The sequence below is a fragment of the Poeciliopsis prolifica genome, unplaced genomic scaffold (genome assembly GCF_027474105.1).
Source record: "Poeciliopsis prolifica strain line A6 unplaced genomic scaffold, Auburn_PproV2 SCAFFOLD006, whole genome shotgun sequence".
NCBI lineage: Eukaryota > Metazoa > Chordata > Actinopteri > Cyprinodontiformes > Poeciliidae > Poeciliopsis > Poeciliopsis prolifica.
This window is the reverse complement of record NW_026562381.1, coordinates 16,197,697-16,217,797: the sequence shown is the minus strand read 5'-3', so window position 1 is coordinate 16,217,797 and position 20,101 is coordinate 16,197,697. Positions and strand designations below refer to the sequence as shown.

General features: G+C 35.9%; 1 protein-coding gene across 1 annotated transcript in view; it reads right to left on the bottom strand.

The window, feature by feature from the left end:
* The window catches only part of LOC129360476 (follistatin-related protein 5-like), a 173,942-nt gene that overhangs the window by 144,700 nt on the left and 9,141 nt on the right, over positions 1-20,101 (bottom strand). The window contains exon 2 of the mRNA XM_055030744.1: positions 1,081-1,222. Coding sequence (XP_054886719.1) covers positions 1,081-1,212 — 132 coding nt within the window. The 5' untranslated portion in view covers positions 1,213-1,222. The remainder of the gene's footprint in view (positions 1-1,080; positions 1,223-20,101) is intronic.

The following is a 20,101-nucleotide window of genomic DNA, read 5'->3' as shown; positions in this document are numbered from 1 at the left end:
AAGCTCTAATAAACAGTTTCGAAAAGTATTAAAAGAAACACTGTCTTCTTCACCAAGCTTACTTTGGAATAGATTATTCTCAAGGGACTCTGTGTCAAGAAAAAAAATAATAAAGCTCATGTTCAGGGATTTATGTAAAAACAAAGTATGGAGATGGCCCAGCCTAAATTATTAGAAAGCATGTTTTTTATATATATAAATCTCCTTAAAAAGGTCAGCAAGTGTTTGACCATTACCTCTTTTTTAGCAGATTTTTGTCTGTTTTTGCTCCTTAATGAACTCAGATATACTCCAATGACGATCCCACCATCTGCTCCTTCTGACACCTTGTTATATTTACTTCCTCTCAGCCACCAACCTTTTAAACCACTGCTGCTGCCTTTCATCTCCAAGCCGCTTTGCCACCTTGCCAGCCTCCAACTAAAATAAATGCTAAATGCAGTATTTAGTCTGGCCGTGTCAGACAGGCTTAAAAGTAAAGGCAAAAATGCAAAAAAAAATTCTCCTCCCTGTCTTCACTTTGAGACGTCATGGATGTCAAACTGCACGGTAGACGCCTTTAGCACTAAACAGAACTGTAAGAGGCTTATGAGAAATGTAAACTGAAGGACCACAATACAAACAAACAGCTTTCTGACCAATAAACACACACTCGTCTGTTTAACACTAAATCAAAGAAAAACAGCATGCAGCTACTCTGCAGGGTGAAAATAATGACTTGTGCTTTGCAATGCAGTAGAAAAAATTAATAAAAACAGCAGGTTTCGCCTGTGGGAGTTGCATTTTATCATGTGGTCAATAAGCATTCAATTACATCTTTTACTTAAGATGTTCAGTTAAAAGAAATAATCTTTTTTCATCTGGGATTCAGATTAATCTGATAATATCTCTGGAAAAACTGTCTGCCACAGAGGAGAAAGGATAATGATTTTTCATTATTTTATTATTAAAATAATGTGGTTTGTAGAAAAAAAACAACATGAGACGCATCAATAAATTCCAACGTAATTAGCTTCATGCTTTGCAAAAGCTAAAAAGTCTAATTATGGACAACAAATAGAAAGAGAAGGCAATCAATACCTTGTGTCGGAATTTTACGACTGGTCGATAGGGCTGCGACCCGAATCCCTCTTTGTCGGGTCTCCCAGTGGCACCAAGCCCAGAGATCCCCACCATTAAAATGGCAACCAACCACCAGTCGGCTGTCTTCATTGGTCTTTTCCTGTCAAAAACCAAACAAGAACGGTGAGCTCTTCTCTACAACAATTTAAAGGTTCAATACCGTTTGGCTGAGGCAATTCATCAAGCATGCTGTAATTAGCGTAGACAATGAGAACCATGAAGCTGTCGCTGGTTTACACTAAAGCTATCAATACGTGCCCCACACTCAGCAATGAGATAGCATCTCCTTTTAAATCAATTATGGGGAAATAGACGTCATGAGAAAATCTAGATAAGGTCGAAAGAGAGTCAATATATTAAGGCAATTAAAGTGAGAGCTTTGGATTAATTAGGGTGAGTGTTTAAATCAAGTAGCTGTGATGCAGTGGGGAGATAAGATTTTCAACTCTGCTGCAAGAACAGATGTAACCCAAGTATATTTATATGAGTGCAAACATTCGCTTTACACCCCTAGTGTAATGCATTTTCAATTATTCATTATGTTGCATGAGGACAAGTCAGACCTTTGCATGACATGAATTAAATAAAAAGGACTTTGAGAACATACCCTGTGAATGTCACAGAAACAGCTCTGTTGGAGCAAGTAAACAAACTAGAACTTCAATAAATATTCATCATTATCCAATAAACAACTTTATTTATTCTGTCTTACATTTAACCTCAGGTATTTGCATTTACATCCATAACATCCGCAGCTCAACTCAAAAATCTCTGTGACGGTTTATACATTTTATTCAGTGTTCACAGGCAAAGAGCAAGCTCTAGCTTTTTAGCAATCTCAGGCCTCAAGTGTCTGCTCATCTTTCTTCAATAGAGAGATGACTGGCAGCAGCTTGGTGACCCCACTTCCTTGTTCTGCTGGAGTGACACCGAGTTTGACAACAATGGCAGTGCTGCGGCAGACTTCTGAGCCCACATGCTACTCACAGGAGGTTAAGAGGTTCCACCAGCACAGCAGCATGTCACTGTGATGTTCTGGACCAACAGTGAACACTCAAACTTTACTTTTGTGACTTTGCGACTTTTGTTGACTCCCACAGATTTCTGACGCCTTTAGGTACCTACACATTTTCAGCTTTGAACGCATACAGTTTTAGTTTAATTCTCAGCATTTTTAAGACCCCAAAAGATTTGTGTTAAATGATAGTCGATATACAGGAGCAGGTTGATGGATTGTCTGTGCACATGTTAGCAAATTTACCTTTTTTTCTTTTGTCAAAGTTATGTCCACTTAACCTGTAGAATATTCTTGCATACATTTCGCAACATATTCTCCCCTCGAAAATTTGTTTCTCATTGCATTTACCAAATCTATAATGCCTGCAGCAGTTTTATTAAAATGCTAAAAAAATAGGAATATTAGCCACGTCTTAAGACACATGTAAAATAAATTAAATGGATTGCAATGAGCTTTGCTGACAGACTTCTTTCATAAGAATTAAGATGCATGTCTCACATCAATTAAGTTAATATCAGATAAAATGCAACATGATGCTTTACAAGCAATCAAATATGCATCTGATTTAGTCCCACAGAATCGAGTTTTTGGAGAACAATATCAAAATTGGGCCGTTCAGACTGTCAGAAAAAGTTGGGTGTAGATCGCATATGGGCAAAAAAAAAAAAAAAAAAAAAAAAAAGTAGATTTGTGTCATATTTGCCTGCTGTGTGAACATAGACTTAACTTATACTGGTATGAGGAACCATTGCTTTTGTTCCAAAATATCTACATGGGGAAATATTTGGAGATCTCCATCATGATCACCTGCTGACATAGCCAGATGTCACTGGTCCCCAGGTCCCACTGTCCTGCATGTTTCAGAGGCTTCACTGTTGCCACACCTGATTAGAATCAATGGGTCACACTCCTGCAGAATGTGATGGTATTGCTGGTGAAGCAGTGCCATCATTTGAGTATGACATGCTGGAGAAGGGAGGGACAGATCTAAACTCAAAGGAGTCTAAATCTTAAGATTAAAGCAAGCAACAACAGCTGCCACACTTTTCTACTAACTTTGAGTTTGAGCCAAACAAGGTGGATTAACATTTCTGCCAGCACAGTCAGTCGGCTTCTTTACAACACCCTGGTGTTAAGTGGGTCATTAATGAACTCATTTCTGTGGGATGTGTCTTAGCTAGAAACTGCATCCTTCAGACACCTGAAACTAAAATGAAAATTATGGAAAGAAAGAAGAAATTATAAGATTTAATAATCACAATTTTATGTGCTCACAGATATAATCTAAACATAAGTGGGTTCAGTAATTTCACCTGCTATCATAAGAAAAATTTACAAGACCTTGGAAATGCATGTGTAAATCATACAAGTCTTGCATGATTTTTTTTTAAAACAAAGGAAAGAAACTATTAAGCGAGTTTCTCTGGAACCCCTGAGAGATGCCATCATAAGTTTGACTGGAGGTTTTAAATCCCCCAGAGCTTGTCGAAGCTTTGGCATTGACTTTCAAATGAAGACTCCCCATTTCTTCCGTGTGTACAATGAATCATGTCTCAACAATCTCTCACGCATCGATATTCAGTAGATTTTGGGCTAAAAAATGCAACTTCCACTTGTCTTATGAATGTGCATGAGCTGGGAAATAACTGTGTTTGGAATCGTCAATTTGAATTTATGCACTTTTTTTAAACAATGAAATAAAGAGTAATTTTTTTACAACCTCTTCCAATATCAAGCTCTTCACTCAGTTCTTTCTACATCCTTCATGAAATTTAAGATGTAAGATTTTCATTTGAAGGTAATGGTAGAAATTTTGCATGGCAAATTTTGCCCTGGGGTGTACAGCTAGTGAGTGCCCAGGAAAATGAATGGCGCTCCCGGATTAGCTGCTTTGCATACATCAACCAATAGCATATCTAGTAGCGTTATGCCAATGTATTTTAGCTTCCGCAGCGGATTTTCTTTCAAATACTTTATATATACTCCAACAAAATCCACAAATGGGAACATTTATTGGAAATAATTTGCAATTTGCTCTCTTACTTTGTGAGGAAAGATAGTTTCCAAGAGTTAAGCATTTGTTATAAAAATAAATGTGATTCTGGTCCAGAATAACAACTCCCTCAGGCATTAGTTATCTGATGAAAGTGCTACCAAAATTGCTTAGATTTCAAGATGTATTTGACCTTTTTATGCCCCGATCATCAATTTTCTTAAAAGATCTGTCTGAAGTATCCTCACCTTAAACTAGGGTTATGCTGAGTAGCTGTTCAAATGCAATCAAGTTCCTTGTTCCACAGCAACTATAATAACACTAACTGCAATGCAATCACTTTTATTATGCAATTCCCTAAAATACCTGATTAGGTCTGATCATCAAGCAGCAGCAAAATAATCACCTGTTAATGACCATTAGCTTTACACTGAAATCTTTGTATAACTCAACTTTATACACTTATGCTAGACAATATGGTACATATATACACACACACACACACAATTAATTATATACATAAATAAAAATAAATAATCATCTTTACGATTGTGGTCTGAACCACTGACAAATATTGTGACATTTTATCCATGGGATACAGATTGAAACATAATATCCTATAGATTCTAGTATTAAAGAAACATCCTTTGTTTTCATGTTGCTACATTCACAGAAGATAATAGGTTAAAGTCAAAGTGGCACAAAACAATACAGTAAGTAGTGCAAGTCAGATTTATCAGCAGAAGGGATGCATTTCATTTATTTCACAAATTAATTCACAATGACATCCTTCAGAAAACTCTTTAAATGTCATTTTTCCTGTTTGAAACCTGTCATGAGTTGAATGACATTTGGAGTTGTTTTCTGGAAGACAGCTCTCTATGTTTGGTGGTCACATGTTTTTTAGCCTTTTATCCATTCACCAATGAGAAATAAGGGCAGCAAAATACATCTTTTCATCTTTGCTTTTCAAATACTTTACTGAGTGGGTGAGTATTCTACCAAGTCATGCAGACCTAAAGACAGCTGGAAAGAAATCTGCTCAAACTGATCAGAAACATAGATTTGTGTCATGGTCTACAATTATTATCCTTCCATATCTCCTCTCTGCTCCTCTCACACCTGGCTTGAATACCTCATCATCACACATGCCCCTTGTTAAGACATCCAACCTCTCTGTTCATTCAGCTGCTTTCCTTTTTAAATCCTTAATTTCTACTTTGTCAGGTTTAACCCTCAGAACCACTCCAATAAAGAACAGGGTTGCCCATTTTCTTCCAACTGTAACGTCTGTTCTCTGCTTCAAAAGAAATTAAACACAAACTCACCTTTTTGTTTGCATTTGGTGTATTTAACTATTTCAGTGTTACCAAGTAATTTTTTTCAGTCTGTTTTATTAAGGAAACATTTAAATTCTATACTTGACCCAAACTTACTAATGAGCTAATATCTTAGTAACTTTTTCTAGCCGTTGTTAAAAACTGTTTGGGCTGATTAAAATTTTTATCACAAAAGGCTTCAAGGTAAAAACACCTGAGAAGAACTGTCTCCAATGTACCTGAGTATCCATCACATTCCCACAGCCCCAGACAAGCCCATGCTGTTAGCATTAGTCACATTACTTTAATAAGCTCTAATGGGAAGGTATGCTCAGGTTGCAGTAAAGTACTTACTGGAAGTAAGAGAAAAATCTCTGCAGCCTCAGAGAAACTGTAGCTGTAGAAACACTCTGCCTCTTCTCAGATAAATGGTGGTTTCTGCAAGTTCTAACATTACAAGTCTTCACCATAGTTATGCATTTGCTCACACATAGCAGTATTATTTCAAAGTGATACCAGCTTCGTGTAATGGAGCTAAGATAAGACGGCATCTATTGGTTGCACCTGCAGCATTATAGCAGACTCCCTGCCAGCCCTGAATGGGAACAGATGCAAAAAACCACCAATCAAGTCCTTGTAGAGCCTGAGTGTCATTGATATCAGACCGAAAATACTCTACATGTAAATTTTTTGCTTTGAAGAATTTTTTTTCAAAGAAGGAAAAATGTCTGAGCTGATGGTATCAAATTACAACACATAGGAGGCAACAGTGTAGCACATAGCATTCTGACCTACATTCAACAAATATGCAGACAAGAATATTGAAATAAATAAGCATAAAATCTTTATAGTTGCAATAACTATAACTCAGATATATAAAAAAGTAGAAATAATGAACTGAGGGGAGATTAGGGAAAAAGTTCTTGAAAGTACAAACCAATCAATCAATCACATTTTTTGTATTGCAGCAGCACGGCAGCTCAACATGCTTTACATAATAAAAACACAAAAATACAAAGTTATGAAGAAAACACCAGACTGTCAACAACTGAACAAACATTACATTTTGATGAGGGCCATCACCAAAATCAGACACATCATTTATTTTGGTTAATGTTTAATTGATTATGTTTCAAAAGCGATTCTGATCAGGTGGTATTTTGGTCTTGATTTTGAAGAACTCAGTGTTTTGGTTGTTTTGCAGGTTTCTGGAAGTTTGTCTTAGATTTGTGGTGCATGGAAGCTGAGACATATAAATATCAACAAAAAAAAGTCTCTTTTGGGTTGCAGATAAAATTTTATAAATAAATGAATAAAACTCTTTCTTGGATCATCTTCATTGCTATCATTCTTTAGCAACAAATCCAAGATAATTTTTTCCTAACTTCAGCTTAATATATTTCAGCTAAATACATATAAAATCATTCTTCTTGGACTTTCAGAGGTTATCTATACAAACTTCTGACTCAGAAAGTCACCAGTTTCAGATTAAATGAGCAGTCATGCCTACTGTTGTTATTGATGTTTTAAAGCTCCTGTGGCTGGTCCTCACAGGAAAACATTACCATCTTCAACAGGATGTTTTCCCGGCCAAAATCAAGCCCACCTGTACCGCTGACAAATGGGATAGCAGCAGAAGTCTGTAGACGTTTTTCATCTTGCAGGGCTGAGCTGGTTGCTCCCAGTTTGCTCCGTAAGCCTATGATTCCCTACAGAGGCTTGTTTGAAATTATTCAAATTGTCATGGAGGTCACTAGAGGGGAACTCCAGTCAGCAGAAAAACTACTTTTATCCCCCTCCACACACGTCCTTTTCCACCCTATGGCTTAGCTGACACATCTCTGACCCCCGGTGGGCAGATCCATTTAAACACGCTCAGCTGTATTTTTATGTGTAGATCAATTGTTTGAAGTACTACAGTTTGTCTGTCTGATATATGGTGAAGACTGGAACATGTGTTGTTTATGTGCCACCCAAGCATCCTGGTTGCTTTAGCATATCTTATTTGGTGAAGCTATAATGGAGGTTCTTACACAGACTGTACTGTTGCCCATACATCCCTAGCAGCACCGTATACAGATAAGGATTCCTTCCACTTCAAAGCACAACCAGAACCACAGGAAACTCTCTTTTCCTCAGGGATAGCGCCTGTTTGGTTCTTGCATTTCCTTGAAAAATGGCAAAAAAGGGATGTGGCAATCATACAGACAGAGCAGTTTCTGACAACACAGCAAGAGAGGGATGATTGTGAATGTAATGCATCTTTAAATGAGGAACTCATGCAGAATTCATGTAACAGGTCCACTCCATGAATCAGTTTTACAAATCCTGCAACACCTATGCCTGCTTTGTTATTATTGTGGCGCTTCAAGAGAAACTTGATCTGCCTCTGTGATGTGCATGACAATGAATCAGACCTCAAGAGGGAAAAACGATAGGATTTTCTGCCTCCTGATGGCAACACAGCTGGGAAATCTCCAACTCAAACGGACCGTGGTACGTTTCTTTCTGTGGAACCGTAGTCAGCGAGTCAGTTAATAAACAGTAAAGTGAGTTCATAAAAAAGGGCACCACTTGCCTAGAGGTTACTGGAGTTGCTTGGAGAATGAAACATTTTACGCTCACACTTTATTCTCAGACCAGCAAGAAGAAATAGAGTGTTTGAAGTGAATCTTCTACCCTGCAGAACAGGCTGCCTGAACTCTCTGCAAAATACTTTCTCCTAAATTTGCAGTGTGAACAAACTGACGAGCAGTATTGACAGCACACAGAAAGCATTCCCACACTTCCAGAAATGATGAGTGACCTACTGTATACTTTACAAGAAGAAGGTAGAGATTTATAGGCAGATTTTAAAATACTTTATTTCACAGGATTCCCATTTTCAGATACCAACATTATAACTATGTGCTATAAACCGAACAGGAACGTTATATAGGTTCTAAATCATGAATTAACAAAGAGATACAGCATTGATTCAGGAGAATCAGTCTCACTTTTTTATTGAATTTGTTTTAGTATAAAGCCATTACTAAATACTTTAAACTTGTCTCAGTTCAGTTCCAGCAATGAAGACAAAAAATATTCTTCTCACTTCCAGGTGGTGTTAATCAAAGATTTTAATTACCACACCGATAACAGCTTCGTGCTGCTAATTCGTTAATGAGGATTTGGAACACGGTTGTCACATTGTTTATAGTTAATTTATAGAGCAGTTGCCAAGCTGTGATGATTAGTTTTAAACTTCATAAATTATTTTGAACACAGAACAGGTATCATTTTCCACTAAATGAACTCAAACCAAGAGTTTTCAGATTTATAAAAACAATCAGCACATGAAGATGGAAGTGATCATTTCTGATAAGGTGCCTGAACAAATGTGGTATTTCAAATTACTTTCTGCTGCATCTAACCATTCAGATATAAGACCTACAAGACCTGCTTCAAAACCTTTGCAAGAACCTAAAAGGCTGCAAGGTATGTTTTGGTTTGATTAGAAATGGTTTTAAATGGAATACATAAGCCCATATCAGGTGATCACTTTATTCAGAAGATTTGTCGGTGAATAAATACACAGCTATTTGAAAATATCAGCATCATAATCACAGTTTTTCTGTAACCTGAAGCAAGCTTTAGGTCAATGGTTCCCACTAAATCATCATGCTAGAAAGAATAAATCACTAGTTAGATTACAGTAGAAAGATATTTTTAGCAAAATATGTCAACTTGACAAGGACTATTTATTTTTCTAACCGAAAGTTCTTTCAAATATGATTCTGGCAGGTGTTTTGGTTGAAGAAGTAAAACCATTTTCTATGTAGACTCCAAAAGTCGGGTTCACACTGAACAATTGTTATTAACAAATCTTTCATTGTGAAAGAAAATCTCTGGTAGTGAGCTTAAAACAGTCAGTTTAACAAACATGCATCGAAGTCGACCTGCAACAAGCAGCGTCTGATATTTTCTGGGAACATCATGCTGTGTGGCCGCTGCTGTAACCCACATCTGATTCTTCTCCTCTTTTGTGCTTCTATCATTGTCAGCTTTCCCTTAAAATAAGTGTATTAACTTTCACAACTTCCCGTCCATTTACTGATGGACAGATATGGATTTGTCTGACGCATTGTGCTGCAGCAGCACCTTGTTCAGTGTGGTGTCTTGATTTGCAGTGTTAACAGAATGACTGTTATATCGCGCTCTCACAGTGTGACATGTTCAAGTCCTGTATGGGTTTTGAAATCGCACAATGTGTGCTGGATTTAACAGGCTGTTCTAACACCAACACTTCCCAACTCTTTCATGTGAAGAAGTCAACACTGAGGTTTGTATTTGAACCAAAGCTTCAGCAGCTAAACAAATGAAAAGGCCTTCACCAGCTGTCGAATCAGATGCAGCAAACCGAATACCAAGTCAGAATCTTTTTGCATAATGCTATTAAGAAATACCTAATTTGAAATTAATTCATTTATGCATTTAGCATTAGCAAAGCAGCCAATCCAGGAGCTACATTCATTTTCTCTGCACTGATTGGCTCAGCCATCATCAGCGGAGATTAGATGTTAACTTCTGTGACAAGACTGTGCACATTAGTGAATGTTAAGGTATATTTTAAACTATTTTGTTTGAATTATTAAAATAGGAAGTTATAATTATAAATTATAGTAATAAATTAGAAAATGATTTAAGTGCTTTTAGGGTCTTTGTATCTGTAATATTTGGTGACACTTGTGTAATGCAGTCTTAAGAATTTTGGAAAATAAGCATTTAGTAAACTCATTAAGTTTAACTAAGTTGTTTCAAGACTAAAGAAGCAGACGTCAATCAGAAGCAACTTTCTCAGTGAAATTTTGTTGTCTGAATGCAGCCCTGATCTAAACACCACCCTTCCATTCTTTTAATTCACATCCTTAAATTTGTCAAAATAATAAAAATAAATTGGAATACAAACTCTCACAAAGCATAACAATAATAGAAACAATGAAATATTTTAACACTTTGAGAGAAAGAGTACACCAAAACCATTTTCAGGGTTGCTAAGATGCTTTATTATTTCAGTACAACATGTCAAGTCTACACACACTCTGCCTCCTCTGCAAGTCAAATGAGTCTCTCAGTTTGTTCTTATGGGGTTGGTGTTTGCTCAGTTTAGTTAGAAAGTTAGATTCTCCCAGTTTTTCGTCTCCATCCTGTACAAGTGCACAACCAAAATGATAGCATCACCACACTCTTGGTTTAGACAAATGTTGAGCTTTTGTTTTATGGCAGCATTTCTTCTCTGGCCTTTGTGTTTCCAGCTTTGCAGACTGCAGTAAAGCATGAGTGTACAGTAGTGCTGATCTCCCCTCTTTGTTTTGGCAACAGCCTGGGAGTAACACAATCACGGTTGTAGAAATTTACCACTGTGCTGCCAGAGATCACTTGCCTATTAAATTTTCTGGCACACGCCATTACATTCTTTTTCTTTGACATTGTATTGATGAAGTTTCTGTGCTTATGCGCGGTTTCATCTGCACAGACGCAGTAACTGTCGCCACTCATGATAACTGCCCAGTTCCTATGTTTATTACAAGCTGCTCCAGCAGCTAGAAGCATAAAATGTATTTTCCCGACCAGCGATGGATGTTTTTTTTCTTGAAGAATTATACAATAAAGCGTGTGATTAGAGCAACAAATGTTTCAGCTGACTCAAATTGGATCATACAAAACAAATTTCAGCAATATCAACAAGAGGCGAATTTAGTTTTCTGCAAGAACATAATGAGGTAAAACAAACTGATTGGTAAATGAACTGTTTAGTTTATTTATTTCACTTTTTTCATTCCCAATTGAATAATTTCACTAAGCATTGTCATTTTTAATGATAAAAGCAAAAAAGGAAGACCATCCGATGTAAATGCATTTTAAGTGATAAAGAAAACAAATTCACAGATTGCTTCATTTTGTTTACATGATTAATTGAAATATAAATAAACACTGGGGAATCTTTTCAGTTTTTTTTTTATTTTAATAAAAGCTGTGCAATGCTAATTAGTTCACAAATGGCTTCAAAAGGAAGAAATAATTAAAGCATTTCCCCCTGCACATATAATTTTACAGATCCTAATTGTTTCTCTAGAAATTCAAAACACATAAATACAAATGTGCTGCAAAAACCTTCAGCGCCAAAGGAAATCATTTCCTCTCTTCTAATGCAGTCTTAGAATTTGGTAAAGCTGCTTTAATAAGCACATCCATGTTCTCTAAAGTCGGATTATGACATCACTTACTATATTAAACGTAACTCAATTTTGAATTTGAAATTGTGACATGACGTCTCATCTGCACCACCTTTTCTCAGAGGGGCACAGCGACAAGAACAGTCTTGTCACACATCCAAAGTTGGGCGGTTCGATGCCACCCACTGACAAAACCATCATTGTGTAATTACCCACCATTCATTTGAAATGACATGCTGACAGATGTTTTGGAGTGACGGTGTACGGCATCTTCTTTTGCAGTGTGAGCACTTCCTCTGCAGCTTCCCAGCTGTGCAGGCAGCTGTATCTGCTGACAGCTAACATGGTTTCTGCTTTGTGTGCAACCTTTCATTTACATATGATCTACATATTCAGGAGATATATTTGCATTTTATACATTTAGCTCATTTTTCTGCTCAGTACAATATGAGACCTCCTGGTATGCTGCTGTCGCAAAGTTGTAGTTAGTTAGTTAGTTTGCTGTTTTGCTTTGCAGGGATAGGTTGGTTTAATGACTGTTTCACAGACTCATCTTTAGAGTACATAAAATATATAAATTTTGCCCTGTTCAGTGTTATTTAAAGCACATAGATTGTGTCCACAATATGTCCTCTGCAAAACTTCTTGTTTTTTTAACCATAGCTGGTCCCAACCAACTCAATCAGAGTTTATGTCCCTCAAGGTATCTGGACTGTTATTTAAATTCTATTCTATTCTATTCTATTCTATTCTATTCTATTCTATGCACAAATTGTCTATGGAGGTCTGGATCCCATCTATATAGGAGTGTTAGAAAGGGTAGGGGTTTCTTAAAGAGACAGAGGTAAAATTTCCAGGCATAAAATTATGAAGCCAAAATTTTTTAAAGTCATGTTTAATATATACAGCATTATAAAATTATAACGTGCATAATTCTGTCCCCTTTACAAAAAGTCTACAAAACTAATTACTCTGGTATTTAACAAATAAAAATAGTTTTGATTGTTTTAACTGACTGGACAGGTAAGGTTTAGTCTGTTGTAAAGTCAGAAGGTGAGAAAATAAAAGGTTATGTGTCTTTTTATGCTGCATCTGTAAATGACTGGTTTCAGCGGCAGATTAAGCCCAAACCTGCCATTGCTTAATTATTTCTCACATTCTGGACCAAGTCCAAGTAGGAAGCAATTGAGCTGCTATAATCACCATAATCTATCAAATATGACCATGTATGCTAATGGACTAATTCATTAAGATAATTAATGTTTTAATCTGTCTAATTTTACAAAATTGTTTGTCTCCTTGTAATTAACTCACTTCCACATATTGTTAGAGAGATTTGGATTAAATATTTACATTATGCAAATGTATTCATTTATGTGCACTAAAATGTAACCACATCGTAGAACAATCTGCATTAAGAGTATAAATAATGACACAGAGCACTCCATAACATCACTGTGCCAACATTTGGTAACAGTATATGTTTGATAAAAAAAAGTCTGGAAGGCCTTGGGGCATTATTACAAAACATGCAGAAAAACATCATAACATCTAGTATTTATATTCTGGACCTCTTCGTTAGTGATGATGAGCAGTAAGAGGCAACATACAACATGTCCCAAATTATTATGCGAATTGGATTTAAGTGTCATAAAGATTACATTTTTTGTTGTGCTATTAAATTTATAGATGGTATTCTGTGTGAAGACTCTTTGAATCACTATAATTCATTTCAGAGAGCTGGGTTGATTAGTTTGTCTGGTGAGCGCAACTAAAGGAAATCTACTGAAGAAAGATGTTTCACATTGTTAAGCAGGCCACAGGTTTCAATCAATATGGGAAACAGAAAGGATCTCTCTGTGATGAAAATCATCAGATAGTGTGCCGTATGACAAGGTATGAAAACATTACATATTTAACAAAAGCTGAAGTGTTATTATTGTACTGTGAAGAGAAACTCATGGTGTGAGTTGATTGATTCATCCTCCTCTGACCTCAACCCTATTGAGAACATTTGGAGTTTACCATGTCAAACAATAAACAGCACAAATCCAATTCAAAGATACTTCAGGGAAATTAAAATGGAAAGGAAATTAAATAATGTACAATATTGTGCACATATATAGAGTACAGTACTGTACCGATGATCACTTGCTGGTTAATATTTAGCCAGGGATATATCCTTTTCAACAGATTTAAAGACAACACTTTTATAAAAATCAACCTCCTATTTTGAAGTCAAGTACATTGTCAAAGCAGATGTTCATTGTCTTTATTTTTATGGTGATCAGAGTGTTGTGACTCGTGATTTATCAGCAAACTCCGCCCAGACTCCATCCAGCTTAGCGCGTCAAGTGGGGGATGGATCAGAGCCACTGGTTCTTGGATAAATACTGTAGGCTAAAGATGGACATTAGATGTGCAGGATGAAGGATTATTTAACTTTAACATGAACACCAGTGAGCATCAACAACTGAAACTGGACCCATGGAGCAAATATCTGATGTCTAGAGTTCTGTTAACCATGTGAATTTACAGCAATATGTTGTGATGTGTCAGACATAAAAACAGTTTTATTTATTTATATTTCTCATTATTTTTGTTTTTACCAAACACTTAATATGTTTAAAATTTTAAGTTTAGTTTTAAATGATGTATGCTTTTTGTGTGGTTTTTACTTTTACGGTTTAATTAGTTTTAGAAAGATTTAGAGTAAATGTTTATGTTTTTTTCATTATTTATCGTCCTAATCATGACTTCATACATTTTAAATGATGCTACACATATTCAAATTTCTTTTAAACCATAATTTTTAAATCCCTCTATGGGATTCTTGTTCTTATTTTATATAATTTCCCCCCCACTCTCTTTATTATGTTTTTCTGGCTTATATTTCTTCCCTTAGTTTAAATCTGCATTAATCTTGTGACCAGTGAACCTGAATTTTTTTATCATAGAATATTTTCATTCTATTATAATCTATTATATTCTATTATATTCACATACCTGTGCTACAGCTGCCATATTCTTATCCTTATGCTTTGCTTTCCATAAAACAATTTTCAACAATTGTTTTATGAATGGATATGATTTATATCCATTTTATAAATGCCTACATGGTGAAAGGCCGAGGTTTATTCATTTAATAAATACACCATAAATATTTTCAGATTTAATCAGTTCAACATAAAAAGTGTTTTACTGAACCAGCAGTGGTACAAAATAACATTTCAGACATTTCATATCACAAAGCCCTATACTAAGACATAATCAGACGTTTGAGGTTTGAACCAGTATAGGAGAAGTAAAATGTCACACTTATCTTTGACGGCACAAGTTATTATGGCAATTCCTGCAAATCATTTTTCGTCAGATGTACGATTGATTCAATTGTATCAGAATGAAAAGGACAATTTCTAAAGCCAAAAAAAAATATCCTTTGTAATTGCAGTAAAAAGCGCATTTTGACGACGCTTCATAACTTGGTGAGGTGCTGTGAACCCACTCACAGTGGGCTGCTCAATGAGTAGTCGATAAAACTGCTTGTTGAGGGCGGCTCTCGTGTGTGATTCTGTGTTATGAGCCGTGCTGCTAATTTCACGCTCACTGAACTCCAACTTAAAAAGTTTACTTTGAGGATCTGACAGCTCACCTGATAGACAACCAATCAAATTAGCTAACAATCTTCACCTGTTGTGTGTTTCACTGCATAAAATTCAGATAATTTAACAGGTGAAGAGAACAAAGTTAGAGGTCAGCTGATGATCCTTTAGTAATTAAATTACCGTTTAAAGTAGATCTATAATCCTTTATAATTTAAGCAATTCTTCAATTTTGCATTTTGAATTAGTCGTCTAGTTGTGTAGTTGCTTTCAGAGGCATACTGTAGTACTGATGGTAGACAATAAAATGTCTTAAATATTCCTGTCTCTCAGGCTTTAGTTGCGTAATATTTGGAAATGTGCCCAACATGAACTGAATGGCTTCCTTCACTGCCTCCGCTGCCATTACAAAATTACAACAGCGCAGAAAAACGACGTCACAACTTCTCCTTCTGATAGTCCTGGTTGAAATTCTGCCTGAGAAGTCAAGCTCAGTGGGAGAAATCCCAGATGGAGCACCAAGGGGAGATGAGAATCAAGCAGAGCTGCATAGGAAGGCAATAGCCAGGTAAGATTATTGTTAAAACACTTTTAACTTCAGCTTCAACATGTAAAATTGCCTCAGGTTTAACATTAAACTTGATCTACAACAAACTGTAAATAAAACATAAGGCACTTCAACTACATATTATTGTTTCAGTACATAATAATACAGAGTTATTATGTGTGTTTTACTTTTATGATGTATTTAAATGGCCATAAGGAATTTAATGAAGTTTAAATTCATCAATTAACTCCTTTCCCACATTTAAAAGCCTCTGAGTTCCCTGGCATACTAAAGCTTTGATGCAGCCAGCGGCGGTTGACAGCTTTCCCTCTGACCTCTTGAGAAAACTACCACTCACATATTCACGAGTCATTTGGCTCCAAATGCCAAGACGATTGCATCAGTGCATCCCACTACAGGACAGATAAAGCAGGAGATAGGCCCTTGTGTAAAATTGCTGGCTGCATGTTGTGATGACATAATGCATCATCCCCACCTCTACTTTATGAGACCGTTATCTATTCCATTCAAATATAATTCAAACATATAAAATTTGATAATGCAGAGCTTTGAGTCTGTGCAGGTGCTTTGTGTCTCCTCAGTAAATCCTATGAGCAGAACATTTATACTTTACCATGATGAAAGAATGTCACAAATCCTCACAGGGAGTCTTTGCTGTGAGAGTGAATACAAGGTACCAATGCAGTGTGCGACATAATATTTTTAAACCTCCATTTCTGAAAATCATCTGTTTTTATATCCAAACATCTAATTAACTTTCAAGGGGTCAACATATCATGGTCTGCATATCACGAATATTCAGTGATCGTGAGAATATTTGAGCCTGTAGGGAGAGAAATGGAGGATGAGAAAGTTATATTTCTCTGCCTGATAGGGACTGCAGAGCCTGAAAGCCAAATCACTTTCAAAAGTTAATCTGCTCTAAATCCTGGCAGGCAGGCTAAATCTAAGCGGAGAAACCTCTGAAATCAAACACGGATTTTAAATGATACTCACAGACAGCAGGTGCCTTAAATTGATTCAGCAAACTACCCTTACACCACAACCTTTGTACACCTTATAAGACTCTGCACAGGAAACTTTTGGTAGACAATAAAACAGCTAAAACTGAGAAGGAAAAGCTTTTGAAAACAACAACAAGCTTGCAAAAATAACTAAAGTTTAGCTGGTGAATGCTTGAGTGATTTTACATCTTCTATGTTCTTCTGATTTAACAGCCTGCTTCGTTCTGAGTTTCACTCCAGATGTTTAGTTTTATGGACCAAGAGTCTCCAGTGATCAGTGAGACTCACTCAGGGATCCGACAAGCATCTCCATCTCTGTGGGATTACCAGACAGCTTGTGTCATGTTCAAACTGGGAGAAGAAAGTTAACAAAGTATCATCAGTGAATAAATGACCTATTTACTTGTTTATTTTACTTTGTTCTATTTTACTTATTTATTTTCTGTATTGTAACTTACTTGATTATTGTCTAAAAGAATTTTTAAAAATTAAGTTAGTAAAAAATCATCAGTATCTGCAGATTTATGTACTTACTTCCTAAAAAATGTTTTAGGATGAACATCTTAGTATGTTCATTTTTTAAAATCTAAAATCTCTTGACTTGAAATGAAGTACTGTGATTGGTTGATACTGCTACAAAAAGGTAAAGTCCATTTATCACAAACTTGCAAACTTATATGCAAATTAGTACTTACATATACAATTGATTGTATTTACTGAACCAATTATTCTATATAACTCACATATAGTTATTTATTAATTAACTTATTCTTGCTTACTTACTTAATGTAGATGTTCCAGTCTTTATTGCTTTGTGTGAAGTATGTTGCTGATTTAGACATACACTGTTTTTATGCATACTGTTCTTTTCATATTCCTGTTCAGTGCACATTTCGTTGGGACTAAATATGCTAATTTTAATAACTGTAGAGTATTGTTTCTGTAAATGCTTTGTAAATGTGTTTTTACAGTAGAGGCTCTGATTCTTAATTTTTTCTGTTTTCTTGTAACTTGCTGCTGTACGCCTGTAAATCCCCACAGTGGGACAATATCAGGATATTTCTTTTCTTTTCTATTCTAACTTAAGACTCGAGTGTCTGAGTAGTGACCCTTCTGTAGGCCCTATAGATTTGTTTATGGCTGTGCCCTAAAACAAAGAAGATTAGACAAAAAGACATAACACATCATTATATAGAAAATACTTAAGTGTTGATATTTATTTAATTTCTTCACTGATATAGTTAATAAATAGCCTATAAATTTACTCCTTAACTCAAATTTACTATTTGTACTACTCAGTTATTCACAAACAGAATTATTCAGCAGTTTGCTTATTTTTAATTTGATTACAGTTTGTAAATCTGTTTTTACTTTCTTACTGAAAGCTTACTGATTTATTTACATAATGTTTTAGCTTCCTAAGATTATTCAATTTTTTTAACTGTCTTACTTAAAAGCACCCCACAGTTAATCTTTTTGGGTTTTTTATTTTAATGTATATGTCTATCTAATTTAGTTATTAACTTGCATTGTTATTTACTTATTAACTATGATTGTTAAGTTAGTTAGTATGAACTTGTTAATTTATTTTTCTCGCTTAATTATTGGTTTTCCAGTAAGTATTTTGTAGCTTCAATAAATTATTTATTTACTTTGGTATTTCATTTCATTTTCCCATTTACTTACTTTCTAATAAACTCATTTATTTTCTTACTTGTTTTTTTGGTAGAATTGCTGACTTTTGGTTGGCATTGAAATCCTGTCTCCCATATGCTTCTCTGGCAACTATTTTGTGTTGAGCCCAGAGAGAAACACAAACTCTTAAATGATTTTGATCTTCTCAAACACGAGGGCAGGGCCAAACACGACAGCCTCACCAAATCATGCCAGGTTTTATTTTCTGTGTTTGGTTTTAAAAATAAAAACAAGATTGTCTGCCACTTTATGGGAATTTTAGCTGAGGTTGAAGAAGCCATGTTATTCTCAGGGGTTTTGATGGATTTCGTTCATCTTTTAGGTGTCATAATGTGTTCTGCTTTGCTCTAAAAGAACATTGTTGATCTTGTTTCTTTTCATGTACATCTATTTGAATTAGCCTTTTATTTCTATGCATGACATGGAATTACAACATAGTGGTTTTTACTTTTGCAGTTCCAAACAAGTATGTAATCAGAAGCCTGAATCTAAAAAATAAGTAATTTAAAGGAGTTCAGAAGTCATGTTTTCTCTGGTAGTGATTAAATCCCTCTAGCATGTTTTTGGCTTTTATAACTTTGACACATATAGGCTTTAGAAAAACAGATTGCCTTGCAGCCTGGAGGCAATTTAAAACCCGAAGCTACAATTGATTTTAATTTGTGCATCAAATTTTTGAAAAATGAACAGAATTTCATCTCGTTCAGCCTTCTGTTGGCACTTGTGACAAGTCTTTTTCAGAGTATAATCATATGTGTTTGATCCACCAAGGCGGCCTTTTAACTAACGCTAGATAGATCACTGCATGCTCCCAGTCCCCAGCCGCCAGTTTGTACTGCATAAAAATGTGAACTAATTCATTCTTAGAGTGTGTGCATTATTCATCACAGCTCTGAAAAAAAGCACCCAGTGAGAAAATGAAGAGATTCTAATATATCTTTTGTCATGGGCAGGAATCCTGTCTAGCTTGGATCGAATTCTGAGAATCCTAAACTGCGCTCTATCAGCTCCAGCTGCACCTCCAAACACATCCAAAACACACAATTATTAATAATTTAGAGAAGGACCAAGATGTACCTCGTCACACAGAAAACATTTACTTTCAGAGTGTCAAAGCTTTGAGTAGGATGTAGCATTGCATGGTCAACAGTGCAGTCATTTACAGTAGTAGATGCCTCTAAGAGGCAGAGGCAGGATTGGCCTTGACTTCTCTTTTATAGATTTTTAATTTATTGATCGTTTTCGATGTCAGTAGTTGCAGGCTGTCGGTGCGACGCTGCTGAACGAGACCTGGCAGAGGCTCACGGCTCTCACATTGTTAACAATCATTACATAATCAGCAGGAGGTGAATGACTGCACTGTGCCTAAAGCAATGCCAACACACTTGGCGGCAGCGGTAGTGAACGATGAATTGCAACCTGTGATGCTATTAATTTGTGAAGCAGGGCAAGGCCACCCTGACACTTCCCCCATCTTCTCCCCCTCAATGTTTCACTGCTAACAACCCTGAGAAGTCTGCAGCTCACAGATCAGTCCAGGACAAGCACCTCAAACAAACTTTATC